Source organism: Ursus americanus, chromosome X (assembly GCF_024610735.1).
Source record: "Ursus americanus isolate L20-20 chromosome X, mUrsAme1.1.p, whole genome shotgun sequence".
Lineage (NCBI taxonomy): Eukaryota > Metazoa > Chordata > Mammalia > Carnivora > Ursidae > Ursus > Ursus americanus.
The window spans coordinates 112,705,618-112,729,884 of NC_142164.1; the positions used below are offsets into that span (position 1 = coordinate 112,705,618).

At 45.1% G+C, this 24,267-nt stretch overlaps 2 protein-coding genes across 4 annotated transcripts in view; both read right to left on the reverse strand.

The window, feature by feature from the left end:
• Positions 1-921: 921 nt before the first annotated feature.
• Positions 922-9,499, reverse strand: TCEANC (transcription elongation factor A N-terminal and central domain containing). 2 transcript variants are annotated; one of them, XM_045800684.2, is made up of 3 exons: positions 9,367-9,499; positions 7,377-7,503; positions 922-2,005 (listed from the first exon to the last, which is right to left on the reverse strand). In XM_045800684.2, exon 3 carries the CDS (start codon positions 1,995-1,997, stop codon positions 948-950), a length of 1,050 nt encoding a protein of 349 aa, XP_045656640.2. In that variant the 5' UTR covers positions 1,998-2,005; positions 7,377-7,503; positions 9,367-9,499; the 3' UTR covers positions 922-947. The 2 variants fall into 2 exon arrangements, with proteins under 2 accessions (XP_045656640.2, XP_087715585.1); XM_087859459.1 differs by having other exon boundaries at positions 9,264-9,416.
• Positions 9,500-14,570: 5,071 nt separating this feature from the next.
• Positions 14,571-24,267, reverse strand: part of EGFL6 (EGF like domain multiple 6) — a 60,227-nt gene continuing 50,530 nt past the window's right edge. For both annotated transcript variants that reach the window (XM_045800687.2, XM_045800685.2), the window contains exons 11-12: positions 23,662-23,927; positions 14,571-16,588 (exon numbers count right to left, since the gene is read on the reverse strand). In XM_045800687.2, coding sequence (XP_045656643.2) covers positions 16,478-16,588; positions 23,662-23,927 — 377 coding nt within the window. In that variant the 3' untranslated portion in view covers positions 14,571-16,477. The remainder of the gene's footprint in view (positions 16,589-23,661; positions 23,928-24,267) is intronic.

The following is a 24,267-nucleotide window of genomic DNA, read 5'->3' on the forward strand; positions in this document are numbered from 1 at the left end:
GCGGTCTTGGATGGTGAATTTGGAGGAAGACAGTGTGCGAGCAGTTCCAGCGGGGCTAGCTAAGGTTGTAGGGCTCGGCCAAGTCACAGCGCCTCTGGGGACCTGTTTCCTCAGGTGTAAAGAGTACAGTGACATTCTTTTCTTAGAGCTGTGAGACAATCAAGTGCGAGCCTGTGTGTGAGTTCTCAACTCTGACTGCATCTCAAAATAACTTGAGGAATTAAAGAAGCCTGGGCTGCATCCCATACATTCAGATTCTATTGTTCTGGGGAGTCCGCCCCCCCCCCCCCGCGACCCCGGGCATCGGTGGGTTGTCAAAGCTGCCCAGATGGTTCTCATATGCAGCCACTGCTAAGGACTGCAGGCCTACTGAGAAAGCAGCACTTCCCCAACTGCCTCGAACAGGATTCCCCCGGGGACTCAGCAGCATGAGGCCTGAGACTCTGCATTTCTCACAGGCTCTGGGGCCTGCAGAGCTGCTCTCAACCGCACTCTGAGTACAGCAAGGGACGCAGTGGCCACGAAGCACAGAACAGTCATCCACTCTCTCCCCAAACAGTCAACTTTTAGTGATCGTGGTGCAAACTTCAACGAACAACTTTCCTTCCTTCCTCTTAGGATTGTTTTAAGAATACGGGGGGGGGGGGGGGCGGCGGGCGCCTGGGTGGCTTGGTGGGTTAAGCGTCTGCCTTTGGCTCAGGTCATGATGCCAGGGTCCTGGGATCGAGCCCTGCATCGCATTGGGCTCCCTGCTCAGTGGGGAGCCTGCTTCTCCCTCTCCCCACCTCCTGCTTGTGCACTCTCTCTCTCTCAAACATAAAATCAAATCTTTTTTATTTTATATAAAAAAGAATACAGTGCATGTAAGATTTTAAAACCAAGCATAAAAGGGGGCACCAAAAAACCAGTATCACTCGGGTCTTGGTTAGGAGAACATTTATTTAGGGTCACAGGCACACCCACTTGCTATGGTACCACTGCTCCCCGCATTCGTTACAGATCACATAGGTCATCATCTCTCCGTCTGCATTTGAACTCCGCACCCAACCCGGCAGGAACAGTGTTCCTCTGGCGATTACGGTGACCTTGCAATTGAACTTCTCACAGCGTCTGCATTTTATTTTCTTGGTCTGCGTGCCCTCAGTGGCTTGGGGAAGGTGGCGCTCCTGTATGCAAGATTCCGTGTAGGAGGCTCTCAACTGCTTCAGTTCCTTGCTTGCCATTTCCATCACCGTCATTTCAGCAAATTCTCTCGGAGACGTGGTCCCAGAGAGCAGGTTCTGTTGCAAGTGAGAATTCTGGGGGTTCTTCAGATTGGCAACTTTGCTTCTAACACAAGTTTTGTACTTTTTGAGGTTCTTCGAATGGAGGGTAAAAATGTGCTCTTCAATTTCTCTTGCCAAGGTTTGCCACAAATCAGCCTTGGGCGAATCTGTGCAAGGACTCGTTAAAGCTTCATAAAGAAGCTCCGTGCATTTAGCTCTCACAGGCACTGTGGGGTCCAGCAACTCACGGGATCTCTGGTCGCTGGATCTTGGGTCACCACCCCTGAAATGCTCCCCTCTGGGCTCCACCTGACTCGTGCTATTTTCAGGCCCGAGCGTTTCAGCGGCTCCTGCCACCTCGGGGGATGATGAATTAGAACTGCTGCCGCCTGATACCTCACCCTGAGCCGGGTCACGAGAAAGTCTTGCGTTTTCGTCCTTTCTACCCGCAGGGCATGATCCAGGGCTGTCCCTTGGTGTGAAGTGGAGATCCTTATAAAGAGCTTTCCACCCTGACAGCAAACGCTTGGCTTTCTTTTTCAGCGCCCCCGCAGGGCAGTGTTTGAGGACTCTGTACACCGCCCTGACCACAGCGGTCTCCTGGAGATGCTCTTTGGTCACATGAAGAGTCTCCAGCTCAGTGAGGTGCTTGCCAAGATCCTCAAAATGCCTTTTGGACATCAGTTGCTCAATAAGGGAGGCTCTGGCAGCTATCTGCTTCTTGTCAGACATCTTTACAGCTGCAAAGAAAAGAGAAAAGAGGTTTCTGGGTTTTTTGTATTTTTTTTTTAAGCTTGCGCCTGCCAGTCGCAGCTTCCTGATAGCAGCAGAGCGCTGCCAGTTACCTACGCGGCCTTTCTGAAAGTTATGTAACAGAAGTGGGCGTGGCCGGTTAGCAAATGGAATCTGCAGTGTGGTGTGGTTCAGTTTCAAAAGGCTGAGTCCGGGTTGTTGGAAAAAAAAAAAAAAAGGGCAGTACTGCAGCCAACTTCCGCATTAACGGTTGCTTAAGAGCAGCTCGCTGGAAGAGCTCTAGAACTTTTTCCATCTCAAATTTTACAAATCAATGATCTTTCCGGATCCAGATCGGTCAATTGCTTTGGGTCATGTTGGGCACGAAATCATGTCAGTGTCAGCATCGACAGGGTAAGTCTGAGCAAGGCTGGGCTGTTTCCCCCCATATCCTACTATATAGTTGAACTACTTGCAGATTTTATCATCTTAAGTGGTACTTTTCTGAATAACAGAATGAGAAACAGGGTAATAAGGGGATGCCGTTTAGATGTCCCCAAGGAATCTGAAGAAATCGCAAGATAGTATAGGCTGCAAGGCAGCCAGAACCGGATCTGATGGGCCCCAAGAGTCAATGGGCACTGTGCCGACATCCAAGTCTTCTGGAAAGCAGGGTAAGGGTTCAGACCAAGCGATCCGGACAATTTATGACTTTGGACCAGCTAGTCCCTAGGCCAGTTTGCTTCCATTACCTTTTTCGTTTAACTTTGAGGTACAAAAAGTTGCTTGATGATTGTATCTGTGTGACTCTCATCCTGGGCAGGTAAATGTTTACTTTATCTAACCAGTCTATTTTTCTCTCCACATAATGTATACAACCTTGCTATCTAATCCCCCTGGATCTACACCTGCCCATCTGGTCTAAATATGGACTTAGGCATCTTGACGCCAGGGACCCTGTCTTTTCAAAAACTCATGGGCTTCCGTTTCATAGCACTTGATATTGAATGCCCATCACTGGGGTGCCTGAGTGGCTCAGTTGGTTGGGCGTCTGACTCCTGGTTTCAGCTCAGGTCATGATCTCGGGGTTGTGGGATCGAGCCCCGTGTCAGGCTCTGCACTCAGCGGTGAGTCTGCTGGAGATTCTCTCCCTCTCCTTCCCCCTCTGACCCTCCCCCTGCTCACATGCTCTCTAAATAAATAAAAATAAAATCTTTAAAAACAATGCCCATTACTAAGCACATAGTCTAATACATCGAAGCGAGCACAGAGAGGATCGATGCAGTCTTCTTAGAGACCATCCGACAAGTTCTATAAAATGCAATGTCCTTTTAGTCAGTGATTCTACTTCTGTAGATTTATTTTAGGGAAATGAGAGATGTGGAAGCTGTACATGTAAGAGAATTCTCTTCCAACTCTGAAGAAACTGTAAGGTCCCAAATGGTTAAACTTGCACACAAATGTTCACAGCAGCATTATTCTTAATAGCCAAAAAGTGGAAACAACCCAAATGCCTGTCAACTGTTGGATAAACAACACGTAGCCCATCCATACAATGGAATGGTATTTGGCATAAAAAAAAAAAACAACAAACCATGAAATTCTGATATATACTACAACATGCATGAGCCTTGAAAACACTACGCGAAGTTAAAAACACAGAAGACCCCATATTGTATGATTCCGTTTATATGAAATGTCCAGAATAGGCAAATCTCTAGAGACAGAAAATAGACTGGTGGTTGACCAGGGCTGGGGCGGAGGGATGGGGGGAGCCAGTGGGGTGGAATGAAAGGAAGGTGGCTGCCAGCGGGTGCAGAGTTTTTCTTGGGGAAAGCGAACAATCTTCTCTAAAGTTGACTGTGGGGATGAACTGCACAGCTGCAAATATACTAAAAATCACTGAAGTGTGCACTTTGAGGAGGTGAACTATACGGTGTATAAATTAGAGCTGAATAAAGTTGTTACTTAAGAACAGCATATAGAGTCCGATCCAAATTTTGCTTAAGAATCACATGTGAAGAGAAAAGGTCAAAAACAAATATACAAAATTTTAGACCGTGACGTTTTCTGAATGGCAAGATTTTAGATGATTTTTGTTTGTTCTTTTATTCCTTCTCGTATTTTGTATGATGAGTATGTATGATTTTCCTAACCAGAAAAGTGATTCGTCCAGTATCGTTTCATGACAAATTCCACATATTTACAATGTTTGCCTGTTGCAAAATGGCACGGTAAATGGATCAGTCTTCTTCCTTCCCTCTGGAATCAGAATATCATAAAGGTGCTACGTGACCTGTGGCCTTGCCTGTAGATTAGCATTCACGATTTCCTAAGAAGTCTATTGCTGAAGGGCGCCTGGGTGGCTCAGTCAATTAAGCGTCTGCCTTCGGCTCATGTCATGATCCCAGGGTCCTGGGATCAAGCCCCACATTGAGCTCCTGGCTCAGTGGGGAGCCTGCTTCTCCCTCCTCCCCTTGTTCCTGCTCTCTCTCTCTCAAATAAACAAAATCTTTAAAAAAAAGAAGAAGAAGAAGAAGAAGAAGTCTATTGCTGAGTCTAAACCAGCTGAATCTCCCCTCGAACAGGAAGAGTTAAGTACCCTCAGTCACAACTGTGAGGTTCCTATGGGTGTTCCCCTGCTGGGCCAGCTCAAGGATGACCCAGACTGTGAGTCTGGCATTTTTGCCACCAGAGGGAGCTGGGGTGGGAGCTGGCATGTAGACAACCTGGGCAGTCAGTCACCCAGTGAGCCAGGATCTTAACTGGCTATTTTTCTCATGATCAAGAATCAGTACTTCAAGATCATTGTTTTACCTTTTTTACAATTCCAGACTGCAAACAGTGAAGGAGGTCTTCCTAAGGATCAAAGGCTCAGTAAACAAAGAACAAGCAAGGTAAAACACAGGAAAATTAAAAATACACAGCCTCCATTGCTGAACTTTTCTCTTAGAATTGTCTGCCTGACATCCTGGGATCTGGTGGAAGTCACGCAGCCAAGTGATAAGGTTTCACGGTGATAAGGTTTCAAGCTGCTTAACACACTTGAACTCTCCCCAACTTGTTGGGAAGTTTCCTAACAAAGAAGAAATAGTCATCTTGCCTGCATTCCATATTCATTCTAGAGGCATCACTACTGAAGAAATCAGGATTGAAGTGTGCCAGATGTTGGCAAGGTGGTTAATGAGAGACAGGTCTAGAGTGCCCACAAGGAGGTTAGGCAATATTTAACTCAGGTCAGAATTTCTCAACAAATGCTGGGTCTCAAGGAGATTCTGAAGGGGAATTTGACTATAGCTTTGGGGCTTCAGTGCAATGAGAACAGCAGTCAGTCCTACCAGAAAAACTTTTTGTTCACTTCTGTGAATCTACAGACGTTAATGTAGTCACACATAAGCACTCTGCTCTTTACTTTATTTTATTTATTTATTTATTTTTAAAGATTTTATTTATTTATTTGACAGAGATAGAGACAGCCAGCGAGAGAGGGAACACAAGCAGGGGGAGTGGGAGAGGAAGAAGCAGGCTCACAGCGGAGGAGCCTGATGTGGGGTTCGATCCCATAACGCCGGGATCACGCCCTGAGCCGAAGGCAGACGCCTAACCGCTGTGCCACCCAGGCGCCCCTGCTCTTTATTTTATATGTCCTTTTATTTACCTCTCCTCCATACTTTTCATTTCTAATTGTGGTGAAATACACATACCGTAGACTTACCAACTTAACCATTTTTAAGCGTACGGTTCAGTAGTGGTAAATACACTCACGCTGTTGTGCAACCCACTCCCAGAACCCTTTTCCTCTTGCAGACCAAACTGTGCCCGCATGAAACAACAGCTCCCCGTTCCCTTCTCCCCCGCGGCCCCTGGCCACCATCATTCTACTTTCTGTCTCGACGAATCTGACTACATGCTGCATCTAAGTGGAATCATACAGCATTTGGCCTTTTGTGTCTGGCTTATTTCGCTCAGCATAACGTCCTCAAAGTTCACCTGTGTCGCAGCAGGTGTCCTGGATTACTAACATTCCGTTGTGTGTACAGACCACGTGTTCCTCATCCACTCATCATAAACACTCGGGTTGCTTCCACCTTTTGGCCATTGTGAATAATGCTGCTATGAACATGGGTGTACAAACATCTCTTCGGGACCCTGCTTTCAATGCTTGTGGGTAAATATCCAGAAGTGGGGATTGCTGGATCATACGGTAATTCTATCTGCAATTTTTTGAGGAACCGCCATACTGTTTTCCATCCTCCTCCATATGTTTAACAGCATCTAAATCCTGTCAAACTTTCTGTTCCCCCTGTCCCCCCGGGACGGTGACGTGGATATAAAGCATTTATTGCCCTAGGAGGGTATACTCTGAAAGCAACTGAGATAGAAAATTTTGAGCGCTGCCATAAGACAAAGGAAGCGGTGTTTACAGCTGATGGCGCACAGCTCTACAGAGTTCATTCAATAAACACTGACTATGTATCTAGGACTTATCAGATGCTGAGCCTAAACACAGCCTCTCCGCCTTGAGGGAGAGGACGGCCCAGTGGAAGGAATACGGACAAGAAACTGGCCACTTAGACACAGGGTGTCTCCAAAGGACAGACCCGGCCATGAGAGGACACTCACAGGAGGAATACGGGCACCGAATCTGGGCTTCCTACCATCTGGCAGGTTCTAACTGCGTCTTCACTGCGTCCGTTCTGACTCACGGCACTTCGATAGAGGGATCACCCTCTACCACAGACCTCACCACGACATGCCCTCATTTTCCCACTTAAAGCCCTTCGGAGGTTCCCCTCTGCTCTCAGGACAGAGCCCCGAAGTCCTTGGCCAGGTGATAAAAGCCCGCTTGCAGCCTCCTCCGCGAGCTCGCTGACCCACCGACAGGCACTGCCCATCTCACAGCTCTGGGCCTTTGTGCCAGCAGCTCCCTGAGCCAAGCCTAATTCTCACCAGGAGTGGTTGTCAGTCCAGACTATAAACCTGAATCGGATGGAGAAATTAAACAGCAAAACCAAAAACAACGCCAGGGCCTCGTCCCAGACAGAAGGGATCAGAATCCCTGAGGGGAGGCCTGGGTATTTTCCCAGCTGTGCAAGTGACTCTGATTTAAGCCGGAGCCGCCACCACTGCCCTGTACACGCGGGCACGAGGCCTTCCCACCGCAGGCCCGGCTCAGTTACGCTGCCGTCAGCCCAAAGACAGCCCCGGACCTGCTCCTAGACTGCTTTCGGATTTTGCCAGATGAGCCCCATTGGGAAATATTAAAAACACCTGCTCTGCGCTGCTCACCGAAGAACCTTCCGTACAACTAGAACTGGTGGTTGCAATGTTTTAGGTGTCACAACGCACCCAATTTCCCGCACTCGTTGCCTCCCTTACCTCGTCACAGCAGCAGGCGATGTACACTTACTGAACTCCACGCGCCACACACATTCACGTCCTCTCCATCCTCACGATGACCCCGAGTCAGGTATATGGCTTGTCTCCAACTTACGGATGAGGAAACCTGTTAAAAAAACATCAAATATTTGCAGTGTTTTTCTTCATGGCGTGTCTCCCATTAAACATTTTTTTTTATCGTCTGCCATCCCAAGACCATAAAGGAATGATGTCTGTTTCACTCACTGAGACAAGCACCTGGCCAGGGCCTCCTACTCGTCAACAAATGTGTTTTTGTTGAATGAGAAAAGCGCATCCAGAGCGCTCCCTCTCCTCTCTGCTCTTGCGCTTCGCTCCTTTCACTACAGACCAGCTTGCTTGTACCCACGGCACCTAAGCCCAGGGCCCCTCAGCTTCTTCCACAGGAGCCAACGTCATCTCAGTTCAAGTTCAAAAAGTCGTTTAAACGAAAAAAAAAAAAAAAAAAAGCAGCAGCAGCAGCATGGTGCCCACTGTGGGCTCATCAAACAGACTCCAGGAGTCAAGCACTTGGGGATAAGGAGGGTCAAGAAGGTATAGTTCATAGAGGTGAGGGGTGCTGAGCATGTTAGGTAAGTTTCTTGCCCATTCTGGGCCTCAATTTCCTCTTCTACATCGGGGAAATTCCACATCTAGGATTAACACGGGAAATAAATGAGATAGTCCTTATAAACTCCTTAGAACCATGCCTGTCACACAGTAAGCCCGCCTGACAATTACACAGGACTAGAATTAAAAGATTTACATGACATATATCTACCATTCCAGGCGCTGTTCTAGAACAAGGGGCGGCTAACTTTCTCTGTAAAAGGCCAGATAGTAAATATTTTCAGCTGCGCAGGCCACCCGGTCTCTCTATTGACTGCTCAGCTCTGCTACTCTTGTAGCAGGAACAGCAGCCATAGACAATGCATAAAACAATGAGCATAGCTTTGCTCCAATGAATCTTTTTTTCAAAGACAAGGAGGCTGGATTTGGCTGCAGGCCCTAATTTGCCGACCCCTTTCTAGAGCAAAGCTATCCAACAGAAATATAACGTAAGCCGCAGATACAATTTAAAATTTTCTAGTAACCACGTTAAAAAATAACCAGGTAAAATTAATGACATTTTACCTAACCGGTGTATCCAAAATACTGCCATTTCAACATGAAATCGATAAAAACAAATTAGTGATATTTTACATTCTTTTTTTCATACTAATTCTCCAAAATTCGCTGTTTGACACTACCACACATCTCAGTTAGGACTAGGAACATTTCAAGTGTTCATTAGCCTACATAGCTAGTGGCTACCTATTGGACAACACGGTTCTAGAGCATATGCTAATATGGGTAATGCTTACATACACACCTATACCCCTAGCTTCTGGATACATATCAAAAAGAGTTTATTCGGGGCAGGCAAGAGCATGGCCTTTGTTGACTGAATGCATATAGAAGCTTGTAAGTATTAACTAATATGGGCAAGTTGCACACATCTGCCCACATCTGGCTTAAACCCCGGGGAGAGGGGAGATCAAAGAGAGAGGCCTTCCTCTATGGAGAGAACTGATGCCAAATGTTGGGGCGCCGCAGTTTCTGAACAACCCCTCAACACTGCGCTAGTACCCTTTCATGTTAGGATGATCCCTAGCACGGGTGCAGGGAGTGGAAGGGATCAGCCCAAGTGCCCGCTCTGGCCCGGGTTCGGGTTCCGGAGGGTGGGGCGGGGCGACAAGTGAAGCCAGGCGCAAGCCGTCCCAGTGGGCCAGCCTGGCACCCAGCACAGAAGCGGCGGCGGTCCCGAGAGATCTGCCCACCCCAGCGACTTCAGGTGGAGACGAGGGGCGAGGGCACGATAGGACCTACCCGACCCAGGACGCACCGAGGGCACCCCTCCCCCCGGGGCCGTGGTGGGCTTTCCCGAGCACCGGGGGGGCATAAACGCCGAATAACCCAGGGCGTCGCTCACCGACAAGCGCAGAAGCCTGGCAATCCCGGGAGACCCCCGCGTCCGGAGAGAGTTTCCGGTACGCGGGGCGGGACCACCAAGGCTCAACCAATCCAAGCCCGCAGACTAGAGAGCGCTGTCCCGGGCCCTAGCGCATGCGTGCTAGGTGAAAGGTGTCTGCGCAGAGCGACTAGCGGCGGCGCGTCCTGTTGCGCCGCTGGCTGCCGGATGACCCCTGGCCTGGCTGACAATGTGGCAGCAGGGTCTGAATTGAAAGAAACTACCCCCAGTAATGCTTTTCAGCAGCAAAGTTTGTTGAACTGTACGTCATACGTTTTCTGCTTTCATTCAAGACATTACTCAGCGAAATGTCGACAAAACTTTGGCCCAAAATGCGATTTACTTAATGCAGTAATTAATTCGACAAGTAGTTGTTGCACCCCTAGCACACATCAGCTGATATGAAGGTAGTAAACATTCATTAAGTAGCCACATGCGTCCTGCACTTCTCACCTGAACACACCCTTCCCCTGCAAGGGTCCGGTAACATCAAAGTGATGGTAAAACTAGAGACTTTATTTTCCAAAGGGTATAGCTTTAGGATTGTTTCTATCACAAGACTAAGTGAGACACACTATAAATCTAATTTATTGAATGGGCTCTTGGGGGCGCCTGGGTAGCCTTAGTGGGTTAAGCTTCTGCTTTGGGCTGGGGTCCTGATTTCTGGGTCCTGGGATCAAGCCTCTCGGCAGGCTCCCTGCTCAGCGGGTAGTCTGCTTCTCTCTCTCCCTCTGTGCCTCCCCACTGCTCATTCTCTGTCTCTCTCAAATAAATAAATAAAATCTTTGGGGAAAAAACGTAAATCTCTTGAATTGGTAGGCTGGCTGGGGCAATTACATGTACTCGATACCACCTTTTAGGTAATGGGGTCCAGGTGATGGGTTTGAGCCACCCAGGTTTCAGCCCACCTTCTGAACAGCCAATTGGGTGCCGCCATCTGCCCTAGGCGGTGGGGGGGGGGCAGTCACAGGAACAAGCTGGGCTGATTGCATACCCATCCCTGGAATGTGAATTTTGAGCAGAGTAATGTGGAGACTAGTATGTTGAGAGATCATTCCAGTAACGTTGGCATGCTGATCAGCAATGGCTTCTTTCCACAGTTCTGCTTTCGGCTGGGAGCCCATTTCCAAGGCTGGATTGCTGGTCTTCCCATGCACCTGCACACTCCTGTTTCCTTACCATAACTTCCCTTTGCTGTAAGTTGGCTGAGGTCTGGTTCTGTTGCTTGTTACCAGCAAACACTAACACAGCCCCCGTCTGAAGAGAATCTCTGATCATAGATGGTGTTGAAACTGCCTCCTTACTCGTTCCTTCGTATTAAAGCACTGGAAGCTGCTATTCTAAAAGAACAAATATCAGAAAGGTTACACCTGCAGCTCTTTATTTCCCACACCTGAGTTATCTTGGAAGGATAGCCTCTTTTCACTTGTCAGAGACCGGCAGAATGGGACAGAGGACAAGTAAATGTTGACGGGGCCGGGGGTGGGGAGGGTAATGGGAAAGAACGAAAGGTCCGCAAGATTGGATTCTTCGAGATCTCAGGGGTCACTGAATTGGAAGGTTCTAAGTATCCAGAAAGAGGCATGAGTTCACAAGACATGGTGGAGGGGAGAAATGGAGCAAAGCGGGAGCCGGAGATGCTGCAGACAGCCCTCTCCGCTGTTTGCCAGGTGGCAGCCACACACGGGCACGTAAGCCCTCACAAGAGGGCACTGCTAGAACTCTGAGAAGAATCCAGAAACTGAATGGGAGCACCCAGTGCCTCACCTTCGGCAGGAGAGCTGTGTGTCTGCAGCTTGGACCCATGAGGAAAAAGATTTTTAAAGGGACAGTGACAGGGGTAAGAAAGGGGGATGTAGAAACTTTTATGGGTGTCCAGGAAGACCACGAGATGTGGGGAAGGTGAGGGTTCCAGGCTTTCTGAGCAGCAGGCACATTTCCTCAGGCCTCAGCCCCCTCAAAATTCCAATGCCGTTGACCTCCCGCAACCCGCTTGAAGTCCAGTCCATTGATATCCCGGAGGGCACGCCAGGGGACATTGCCAATGTCAGAGTCATTGGTGGCCGGATTATACCTGAGTCTGCGGAATTTCAGTTACAGCCTGCCTGGTACTGAGAGGTGAATTCACTTGAGGTGTCCCAAGTCCATTGGCACAGTCAGATAGATGAGGCTCGGTGTGTGTGTGTTGAGGGGGGGGTAATACTTTTACTTTCTAAAGTAAATTGTCATTGAAGTCTAACCCCTATGTAGAAACGCTGTGCATAAATCCTAAGTGTACCTGCTTGACGATTTTCACAAAGGGAACGTGTCCATCCAAGAAGCATCAAGAAACAGAATGCCCAGGCCCCCCAATGTCTCCTCTCGTTCTTCCTCCTAGCGCCCCCTCAGAGGGAAACACAACCCCAGCTTCTCCAGCATAGGTTAATCCTGCCTCCTTTTGAAACTTACGTAAGTGGAGCCACACAGCATGTACTTTCTGGTTTCCTTTGATCAATGCCGTATTTTCAAAGTCATCCGTGTGGCTGTGGGCGGCGTTGGTTTCTTCGCGCTCGCTGCTTGATAGTATTGCATTGGATGAATACGCCACGGTTTATTTTTCCATTCTACTCACAAGGGACACTATGGATACTTGAGTGATCCCACTGTGACTATTACAAATAGTGCTTCTGTGCTTTTCTATTGAGCGTATACCCAGGAGTGGAATTCTGAGTTGGTAATACTGTTTGGGGCCATAAAAGACACATGACCTTAAGGTGGCGATACAAAGTCTCTCGCATGCTTTTTCTACTTGAAAAAGACAATTCCAAATGTGTATTGAGGAACATCATCAGCAAAATAAATATATAGGCTCTGGAAAAAAAATCACTGAGAAGGAAAGAGGAATTCGTTCTTGCCTAATTCCATTTCCTCCAGTATTCTCCATGCTGTGGAAGGCGGCCGCAGGGTGGGAGAAACCATGACCCCCGGCCCCGCCCCTGCAGCGCACCCCTGCGCTGTGGCCTGCGGCTGGGAGGTCGGGGCAGTGGTGTGGACATGAGGCTCAGGCTGCCTGCTGTCCCGTGAGTAATAACGCCCAGCTCTCTGATGCAGGAGTCTCATGCTTTGTACCAGTACGTACGAAACCAGACAGGCCAACTTGTGAGCTTGCAAGGAGAACAGTCTGGACGCTGGGAAACTCCGTCAGGTGAAACTATTCCACAGTCATCCCTCAGGTATTCTGTGCCTCCAAGAGAAAAAGAAGAGTACAAAACACGCAGGCTACCTCAGGTCTGGCTGAAGACTGGCGGAATCTTAGAGAGGCATCAAATACTCCAGCAGAAGGGCTCTGGGTGTTGCCCAAGTCCCAACTGTCATCGTACAGATGAAGTAAAGGACATGCCTCCCACGTGGGATCTGAAGTCTCCTGAGGTCTGTAGGGAGGGACAGGAGAGCTCTTCCCGGCCACAAGGCAGCTTTACCCAACCCCTAGAGCAGAGAACTCCAGGGTCGTTCCGAACCCCTCTCTGCTTATGACAAAGGCCCATGTGTGTTTTCAAAATTAACTCGGTGCTTTAGTCCGCCACTGACATTCAGCCCCAGAGAGGAGGCAAAAATCATGCCATTGTTATTTCGATGTGTTAATATAAACCCATGAGGCCGGAGGATGTGGGACGTCCTGGTGAATTACTAGTCTATGCCAGCGAATAGGCACACACCATTCAGTGGTAATTTGGGCAGCACTCAGGGTCTGTGAAAGGTTGAAGATCATGGTTTTATTGAAGAACCAATCTGCACAATGTATCACTTCTCATAACACTGCTCGGCAGTCTGGTGATGGGATAGAGAAAAGAAGGCAGTGGGGTTTGCCTGCTCAAGACTGGGGCTCTGTACAGTGGCCGCGGTAGAAGAACACGAGAGTGTGGGCCTCCAGGGGCAGTGGCAAGAGTGTCTTTGAAGGGATGGTGGCCTTAGCATCTATGTTGTTTTATTACAGAGAGAGTCAAGATGGGAAACCATGGATGGGAAGAAAATGAAAATGTCAAGGGAATGGGGCTTTCAAAAAGTCCAAAGGAGAAGTGTGAGGAGACTAAGAGAAAGCCAGATAAAGTAGACAGTTTGATGTTAGAGTTCAAGTTCAGAAGTGATGATCAAGTCCAAGGTGGTGGCCGTGGTGCAGTGACCGGGGAGGTGATGGTAACTGGAATAGAGGCCAAAGAATAGTGAGGTTAGGACATCAGATAGGTCATTTGCATAGATGTCACCACATTGGTTGGTGACAATGGCAACAAAGGGTCAAGGGGACTGTAGAGCTATTTAATTGTACCCTCAAGGAACAGTGGCTTTTACATGGAAATAGAGAAATAGGAGGTTATGAATGAGAGTGGAGCAACCAGGATGCCACCTTCAACCGGGCCCTGCACGTGTGCACTGAGGAAGGATGAGCAGCTTTCATTTGCTAAGGCTGCAGGCGGAGAGGTCGCCCAGGAGAGAGCTCAGCTCAGCTAAGGTTGGGAGATGAAGGAAGAGGTCGTTGGCAGAATTAAGATGGAGGGGAGTTTGTTTACCAGACAATGCAGTGTGTGTGATGGGGGAGAGGGCAGAAACGGTGCAAGTTAGTTTCCGAAGGAAGAAGCCCGTAACAGTGTGGGGAGGAGAGTGGGAGACAGTGGATGACAGGAGGGTTTCATGTTGAGTGGTGGCCAGGGACAACAGATATGCATCCTGGCTAAATTATCTGACCTTAGGTTCCCCAAAGGAACCCAACTATGACTCAGTGCCAGAGCAGGCTCCATGACACTATAGCCTGCTGACTGGAATTTAAAACAGTATGTTGACATTTAAGGGTCCAAAAAGTTAGTCCCGCAAGACTATGGTCTTGTGGTGGAAGCGGCAGGGGCAGCCCTAGAGTAGTCACCTGAGTCTGGACTGTGCTTTGTTTGAAATCCTAGATAGGCCAAGAGAGGGTTTATTTTTATCTCACTTAATAAAATGTTGAACAGTGACTGGTTTGGGACAGGGATAGAGATGCCACAATGTCATCGGGCACCCAGGCTTCTTCCAGCTATGCACTACTCCATAGGGATGGTCTTTGACCTCATGACCACAGGGTAGTTCGAAGAGCTTCTGCCTTCACAACCAACCACGTTGCAGGAAGGAGGAGGAAGAGAAATGGCAAGAGAAGCCGCCAACTGACAACCCTCTTTAATGGTCCTTCCTGGAAGCCCCACCAATGACTTCCGTAGGCTCTCCATCTGAAAGAGAGGTTGGGAAATGCAGCCTTCTAATTCAGCACATTCCACTCCCCACCCACAAAAAAATAAAAAAAGAAAGAAAAGAAAAGAAATATACACACACATTTATATGGTTATACTAGTAAGGAAAAAATTCAAGAATGGACATTGGATAGGCAAATAGAAATCTCTGCTACAGATATTAGAGAAACATGAAATACTATTATTCAATTCAACTTGACTCAGCCTTGTGCAATGATTTTTCTACCCATATACAACATGATTCCCAGGCTTCCTTATTTCATTTCTGGTTCAACATCTCTTCCTTTAACCTGGATCACTGGGACACTGGTCCTTCATTGTAAGTTCTCCCTCCTATCTTCCTTTATTCTAAGCCTAACTGTGCTCTTGAATTTCCTTGGTCACTGAAGAAACAGAGCCTTCTTCTTCAAGTTCTATCACAGTATTAGGAACCACCTATATCAGTTAGCTCTTGCTGCGTAACAAACCACTCCAAACCTTAGTGTCTTACAACGACCATTTTATTATCTCTCAAAATTCTGTAGGCTGATTTGACTTAGCTAGGCACCTCTTCGTCTGGTCTCACTAGAAACTATTTTTTGGGTTTCTATAACTAGCCGTTATCCTAACAGATACAACTAGAGCCGCTGAATACAAGACTTTGTATGCAAAAATTACTTCACGCTAAAGGAAAACAATGTTTTTCCCCTACCATCTTAAAAGGTTGTATGTGTTGGTTGTATTAAAAAGAACTTGTTGAGAAAAGGTTACTATTTAAAAAAAGGATTACTAAGAGTTTCAATGTAAAAAAAACTTTAAGAGTGAGGCTACAAATATTAAAGATTAGTAAGTGGACCACCTTCTCTCTTCCTTCCTCCTACAGCTCAAGGCCTTCATTGCTTTAGGGGATAACAGGCAAATATCCGGGGAACCTTCTGTTTATGACCCAGAATCTTAAAACAGAATATACGTTCATCGAATATACTCAAGATTCATTACCACACAAAGCTCTTGTTGAATTTGGAAGAAAAGAGAAACAGAGAAAAGAAGGCATTGGTCTTTCTTCTGAATCCTGATACTAGCATGATTTAGTTTTAGGTATTTCTCTGAGGCCTTAAATTCAACGACTTAAGCTAATTTGCATTGCACTTATGAGGCCTAATGAAGCAGTCAAGTGCTCCCATAAAAGGAAGTAATTTTACGAATTTTTACAAATATAGAGTATTTCCAAAGAAAAAGAAGAAAACCACATTTTCCAGTAAAGCAAATAATTATACACACAATGAAACAGAGCATTAACGACACATTTTCTTACTTAGAAAAACTTAAACCATGACACAAGGTGATTATTTGAATATTATTACAAAGAATTTAAATATATAAGCTTGGCTGTAAAAGATCAGGCTAAGCCACTTAGATAAAAATCTACCTGTGATGTCAGTTTCCAAGAAGTGCCAGAAAAGTCAAACAGAGAAATGATTCCCTGTGGGGTTTTTGTTGTTGTTATTGTTGTTAGTTTTTCTATAATTCTAAAAATGTTATATAGAGGTCCATCAACTCATGGAGACAAATCAGAAACACTGGGAGGTGGGGGTGGGGGAAGCTGAGCTTTTTCCACATTTCCACATTTTATAAATTCAGAAATCAATGAGTGGTACTATACTGAATGCACATATTGGCACATCTTATACAAGAAAGGCATCTTACGATAATGTTTCTGTTGGTATGTTACGATTTTTCAGTTTGTATTTCTAAAGTGGGGCGATCTATGGTGGAATATCAGAAAACAGAGAACTGACATAAAAAGCCAAATATAAAGACACAAAAGACTATAGTAACATTCAGCCATTCGCAGATAAAAGGCCATCTGGACATAAGCCCGAAAGCAGCAAAACGCCGTCCACTGCAATTTCTCCGTGTTTGCCCTTGCCACGTTCTGCTTCAAAAATGATCTAATAATGGAGAAGATAAAAAAAAATTACTTCAAACTACTCAAGTCAATGATATAAATAAACTAGTTAATAGCTATTAAAGAGGATTGAACTCAGGGCGCCCGGCCGACTCAGTTGGTGGAGCATGAGACTCTTGACCTTGGGTCACGAGTTCGAGCCCGTCTGTGCATAAAGATTACTTAACAAAAAAGGGACTGAACTCGTCAGCCCCTACTGCGAAGGAACAGCCGTTGACAGTATCTGCACTGAGTGGATTATAGGCAGAGAAAACAGGGTCGCTGCAACTCCTAAAAGCATCTGGACAGCCCTGAAAAGCTGAGAAAGGTATGGCAGAAGAGGAAAATCTGAAACCCCCATTTAAAGAAAAAAAAAAAAAAGCAAAAATAAAAGAACAATTTCTTTTCTTTTAAAAAACCAGGCTAGAAGAAATTTAACATTCCTGGTGAACATCCAGTGTAAAACTACATAGTTGAAAGGGAATTATTTTGATATATTCGGATTTTGGTAGTTTGTAGCAATAGAGTTATTTTTCTTAAAATATTGGCTTTAATATTGGAAGTTATTGGGAAGTCATTGTTTTTATGTGTTGAAAAATGTTACATAATAGACTATGATCACTTTTATCCGTGATAAAATAGGTCAAATAAAGTATCTATTATCTATTAATCAAAAGAGAAGCAAACTTCTTTATATTTTAGAAATATCTAATGTATAAAGAACAGAGAGAGGATGAATACTAAAAAATGTATCTTGAAATTGGACACAAAATGACAGGAGTGACACATTTAACAAAATTAAAGATATACAGTCACTATTTTACATTCATTCATCCAAAAATATTAACAAAGAAATTATTAAAATAAATAGCTGAATATTCTTCTTTTTTCCTATTACTACAACTTTTAAAAAAATTTTAATTCTAGTATAGTTAACATAGAGTGTTACATTAGTTCTGAGTGCACAATATAGTGATTCAGCAAGTCTAGACTCGGCGCTCATCACGGTAAGTGTGCTCTGCACCCCTTCACCTCTCTCCCCCAGCCCCTCGCCCGCCTCCCCTCTGGTAACCATCAGTCTATTCTCTATAGTTAGGTGTTTTTGGTTTCTCTCTCTCTCTCTCTTTTTTGGGTGGGTTCATTTGTTTTGGTTCTTAAATTCCACATGAGTGAAATCGTACAGTACTTGTCTTTCTCTGACTGACTTGTTTCACTTAGCATAATATCCTCTAGTTCCATCCATGTTGCTGCAAATGGCAGTATTTCATTATGTGGCTGAGTAATAGTCCATTGTGTATATATACCACATCTTTTTTATCCACTTGTCTATTGATGAACACTGGGCTTGCTTCCATATCTTGGCTATCGTAAATGATGCCGCAATAAACATAAGGGTGTATATGTCTTTGCAATTTAGTATTTTTGTTTTCTTTGGGTAAATACCCAGTAGTAGAATTACTGGATCATATGGTAACTCTGTCTTTATTTTTTTTTTTAAGATTTTATTTATTTATTTGACAGAAAGAGAGAGAGTACAAGTGGGGGGACCAGTGGAGGGAGAGGGAGAAGCTGAGCATGGAGCCTAACACAGGGCTCGATCCCAGCACCCTGGGATCATAACCTGAGCCGAAGGCAGACGCTTAACTGACTGAGCCACCAAGATGCCCTATAACTCTGTCTTTAACCATCTGAGGAACCTCCATACTGTTTTCCACAGTGGCTGCACGAGTTCGCATTCCCACCAACCCTGCACAAGGCTTCCTTCCTCTCCACATCCGCACAAACACTTGCTATTTCTCGTGTTTTTGATTTTAGCCATTCTGACAGGTGTGAGGTGGTATCTCACTGTGGTTCTGATTTGCATTTCCCTGATGACGAGTGATGGTGAGCATCTTTTCATGTGTCTGTTGGCCATCTGTGTGTCTTCTTTGGAGAAGTATCTTCTACCCGTTTTTTCTGTTTGTTTGTTTTAGAGAGACAGTACATGAGCTGGGGAGGAGGGGCAGAGGGAGGGAGAGAATCCCAAGCAGACTCTGTGCTGAGCATGGAGCCTGATGCAGGGCTTGATCTCATGACCCTGAGATCATCACCCAAGCTGAAATCAAGAGCTGGATGCTCAACCAACTGAGCCACCAGGTGCCCCTATCCATTTTTTAATTGGATTATTTGTTTTTTTGGTGTGGAGTTGCATAAGTTCTTTATTTTGGATACCAACACTTTATCGTATGTCATTTGCAAATATTGTCTCCCATTCAGTAGGTTGTCTTTTAACTTTCTGCTAATTGTTTCCTTTGCTGTGCAGAAGCTTTTTATTTTGATGTAGCCCCAATAATTTATTTTTGCTTTTGTTTCCTTTGCCTTAGGAGACATATCTAGGAAAACGTTGCTGTGGCTGATGTCAGAGAAATTACTGCTTTGCTCTCTTCTAGGATTTTTATGTTGTCAGGTCTCACATTTAGGTCTTTAATCCATTTTAAGTTTATTTTTGTGTACAGTGTAAGAAAGGGGTCCAGGGGGCGCCTGGGTGGTGCAGTCGTTAAGCGTCTGCCTTCGGCTCAGGGCGTGATCCCGGTGTTCTTGGATCGAGCCCCACATCAGGCTCCTCCGCTGGGAGCCTGCTTCTTCCTCTCCCACTCCCTCTGCTTGTGTTCCCTCTCTCGCTGGCTGATTCTGTCAAATAAATAAAATCTTAAAAAAAAAAAGAAAGGGGTCCAGTTTAATTCTTTTGCATGTGGCTGTCCAGTTTTCCCAACACCATTTGTTGAAGACACTGTCTTTTCCCCATTGTGTATTTTTGCCTCCTTTGTTGTAGATTAATTGGCCATATAAGTGTGGGTTTATTTCTGGGCTCTCTATTCTGTTCCATTGATCAATGTGTTTATTTTTGGGCCAGTACCATACTGTTTTGATTACTACAGCTTTGTAATATAACTTAAATCTGGGATTATAATACCTCCAGTTTTGTTCTTTTTTCTCAAGATCGCCTTGGCTATTTGGGGTCTTTAAGATTATTTGTTCTAGTTCTGTGAAAAATGTTGTTGGTATTTTGGTAGGGATTGCATTAAATCTGTAGATTGCTTTGGATAGTATGGACATTTTAACAACATTTGTTTTCCAAATCCATGAGAATGGAGTATCTTTCTGTCTGTTTATGTCATCTTCCATTTCTTTCATCAGTGTTTTATAGTTTTCAGAGTACAGTTCTTTCACCTCTTTGGTTAAATTTATTTCTAGGTATTTTATTGTTTTGGTGCAATTATAAATAGGTCAGCTTTCTTAATTTCTCTTTCTGCTTCATTATTAGTGTATAGAAATGCAAAAGATTTCTGCACACTGATTTTGTATCCTGTAAACTCACTGAATTCATTTGTCACTTCTAATAGTTTTTTGGTGGAGTCTTTAGGGTTTTCTACATGTAGTACCATGTCATCCGCCAATGCTGAAAGTTTAACCTCTTCCTTATCAATTTGGATGCCTTTTATTTTTCTTGTCTGATTGCTGTAGCTTGTTGAGTAAAAGTGGAGAGAGTGGACATCCTTGTCTTGTTTCTGATCAGGGGAAAAACTCTCAGTTGTTCACCATTGTAATGTTAGCTGTGGGTTTTTCATATATGGCCTCTATTATGTTGCGGTATGTTCCCTCTAAACCTACTTTGTTGAGGGTTTTTATCATGAATGGATGTTGTATTTTGTGAAATGCTTTTTCTGCATCTATCGAAATGACCATACGATTTTTATCTTTCCTCTTGTTGATGTGGTAGATCATGATGACTGATTCGTGAATACTGAAACACTCTTGCATCCCATGCATAAATCCCACTTGATTATGGTAAATGATCTTTTTAATGTATTGTTGGATTCACTTTGCTACTCTACTATTTTGTTGAGGATTTTTGCATCTATGTTCATCAGAGATAGTGGGCTGTAGTTCTCTTTTTTGTGTGGTGTCTCTATCTGGTTTTGGTATCAGGACCATGCTGGCCTCATAGAATGAATTTTGATGCTTTCCTTCCTCTTCTATTTCTTGAAATAGTTTGAGAAGAATAGTTATTAACTCTTCTTTAAATGTTTGGGAGAATTCACCTGTGGAGCTGTCTGATCCTGGACTTCTGTTTCTTGAGAGATTTTTGATTACTGATTCAATTTCATTACTGGTAATCAGTTTGTTCAAATGGTTGTCTGAGGTTTCTATTGAGGCTAGATTCTTAGCAACAAGACTCCAGCCTCGGTAAAGATTTCTGTGTCCTGGCCAGCCATGGAAGTTGAAGAGATGAGTGACTTTACGTGCGACATGGGTACACAGAATATCCGTGGCCCCCATGATGAAGTGAAAATGTTCTGCCCTCTCTTAATACCTGTGCTGCCTTTAGCTCTTCAGAAATGCAGACCACCCCAGGGAGGGGCACCCTCCCTCCATCCTGCATGAGCAAATAACCGAGACTGAATCCCACCCCACCCCCTGCCACATTAAGGATGCAGCTTTGATTCAGATATAATTTGATTTAGAGAAAGCAGTGAGACTTACCTTGTATGCTTGTGTTGATGGAATAAGAGTTTCATCTGCTACAAATATCCCCGGCCAATACGACCTTGACAAACTGGTATGCATGCTTTAGTCTAGATTATTCAGCATCCCCACCTTCCAGGATGCCCCAGTAAGCGTTCCCTTCATACTGAAAAATTTCAGGGCATTGGTGCCTGCATCAGGGCCTGGCTGGGCCTGACTCTTGACAGAGCTGTGTTGTGTTATACTGTCATTGCTGGCCAGGTTCTTTGGAGGCATATTTGCAAAAATGTGTATTTAAAAAAAAATCACTGTTTTGTGGCACATACTGCTACCCACCCCCAACCTACCATGTTATATAAAGTACTCCTCAGTATATAAGTTCAGTCACAGAGGTAATCAGGAATGCTGTGCAGAGGCGTATTTCAATTCTCCAACAAGATGTCAACTATATATAGCACAGCTCAGTGTCATGGTCCCCAACCCATGCTACAAACACAACGATGTCAATATGTGGATTGGATTTGTATCGGTGCAAATATGTTGCAATCAGCATAAACTAGAATCAATGTGTTCGTCAGCACTAAACAAGCACTGGAAGAGGGAAAGAATGGTGAGAAAATTCAACTATAGCCCAGCATGTATTTTATCCATAGTCAGATCTTAGGACGTATTTTAAATAAGATGCTCTGCTTAAGTGTGCCAAGTAAATAAAAAGATGCTGAATATAATGTCTGACACTAGACCCCAGGCTTTCTATCACTGCCTATCAACAAAAAACAGGATTTTCCTTATGTTAATGAATCATCATCTTTCACAAGCGAAGTGTAAATGGGATCCCAATTTATGGATCTACTAATTGCTCTTCCTCTTCAAACCATTAGTCGGTACTCAGCTTTTCGTGTGTCTCCTTCTAGCTTCCACCCTACCTCCTCCCTTGTCACCTCAACCAAGCTCTTCATGAGGGTTCATAGTGGCTGCCTCCCAGGCTCTGCTCCCTTCCCTGCTCATCTCTCTACAGGGTGGCCTTCCACCTCCCCTCCAAACAAACAAACAAACCCTGCAAGGGTCACCAGCCACCTCCTGATGGTCAAACTTGATGGACTCTTTGTCATTTTTATCCTATTTGTTCTTTCTGAGCGTTTCATCTCATTGACCAACTTCCTCTTAAGCACTGCTCGCTTTTCATTTATTAAACCCACGGTACGGTAAAGGATTGATCCAGGAGGTCTGGCTTGTCCAAGCCCTGAACGTTCTAAAGACAGGTGTGGCTCTTGACTGGTTCCTGGGAGATAACCTCTAAATCCTTGGAGTATCTTGCCTCTTAAGAGTGTTTTTGCCCACGTATTGCATGGTGCACTGGGTGTTATACACAACTAATGAATCATCGAGCCTTACATCGGAAACCGGGGATGTACTGTATGGTGACTAACATAATATAATAAAAAATCATTTAAAAAAAAGAAAAAAAAAAGAAAACTTAGGATGGGAAAGAAAAAAAAAAAAAAAAAAAGAGTGTTTTTGCCCATGCCAGATAATTTATGCTAACAATGTGATTTATAGTGGGGGCCCTGGGTCACAAAGAAACAGTCTGACCTCTGGAGAGGCTGGAGACTGAGTAACTAAGGTCAGCTATGCAGGCAGTCATGTGGGCAGACTGACCCAACAAAAGCCCAGAACGCCAAGGCTTGGGTGAGCTTCACTGGTGGGCAACATTTTCTGAGTGTTGTCACGCATCGTTGCTGAGAGAACTAAGAGCTGTGCATGTGATTCTACTGGTGGAGAAATACCACACGCTTCTGCCCACTCTCTCCTGGACTCTGCCTTATGCGCCTTTTCCCTCTGCTGACTTTATTCACCATCCTTTCACTGTAATAAACTAATCATGAATAGAACAGCTTCTCTGAATTCTGTGAGTCCTTCTAGGGAACCATAGAACCTGAATGGTCTTGGGACCCCAGACAACAGACACAATCTCAGCTTAATTTAAAAAAACATTTTAAAAATGACCTTCTAGGGCACCTGGGTGGGTCAGTTGGTTAAGCGTCTGCCTTCGGCTCAGGTCACGGTCTCGCGGTCCTGGGATTGAGCCCTCCGTCGGGTTCCCTGCCCAGCGGGGAGTCTGCTTCTCTCACTCCCTCTGCCCCCATCCCCTACTTGACAGCTCACGCACACACACAGGCACACGCACGCTCTCTCAGATAAATCAATAAAATCTTAAAAAAAAAGACCTTCTAGCTTTCACTCATTGTGATGAGTGCTAGACACAAATGAATGAGCAGGACATTCTTTTACATATTAAGGATTTTATCGTCTGGTGTGAGAGGCTGCTGCGGAGAAGCCTGACACCCAGAGAGATCACTTCTGTAGCATGTGACATGCGTGCAGTGGACAGCACCAGTGGCGCTGACCCATTGCCTTGCCTATTTTGCTCCAGAATATAAACTCTTTAACTGTAAGGAAAAAGTCTTACTCATCTTTGTGGTCCCAGTGCCTAGCTGAGTGTTTGGTTTTATTTGCTGAATCACTGAAAAAGAACGTCAGTATCTCATTGAACACTGGCTTTCCACTTACACTTTTGGTAGCGCCGATCCCTTGATACAAATGAATTTTCCCAGTCTTCCACCTTTCATCCTCACTTCCGGTCTCCTCCCAGGCCAGGGCATTGTTACTGTTTTTCACAAACACTCGAAGCTTCCCTACTTTGTCACCGGCCAGCCGGTAATCAAAGAGCAAACAGAAGTTGCTTTGGGGTTGCAGGTCAGGGAGGAAGAGTTTCAATCGGCCGATGTCCTTCTTACGGCCTGCCAGGGCCGTAACTGCCATATAATGGCCAACAGCTGTGAGAGAAGAAAAGTACCCAGTTAATGAAGCCAGTGTATAGGGTCTGGCTATAGTGTCTAAAATAGTATAGAAAGTGAATGTTAACTGCAATTAAAAATTTTCAAAACCATCAGAAAAAAAAGAACATTAATGATAGTCTCCTATAGGGAAAGCTGAAGTCCTTTTCATTTCAAACACAGGAACAAAATTTACATGGTAAAATGGCTTTTAGGGATCCCAAAGATGAAATCCTTTACGGTACAGAAAAGGAAAGTGAGGGTCAGAGAAACTGAGGAATTTGTACACAGTCACAAAGTGTGGTGGCAGCAGATACGTGGTAAGAATCTAATGAAATCG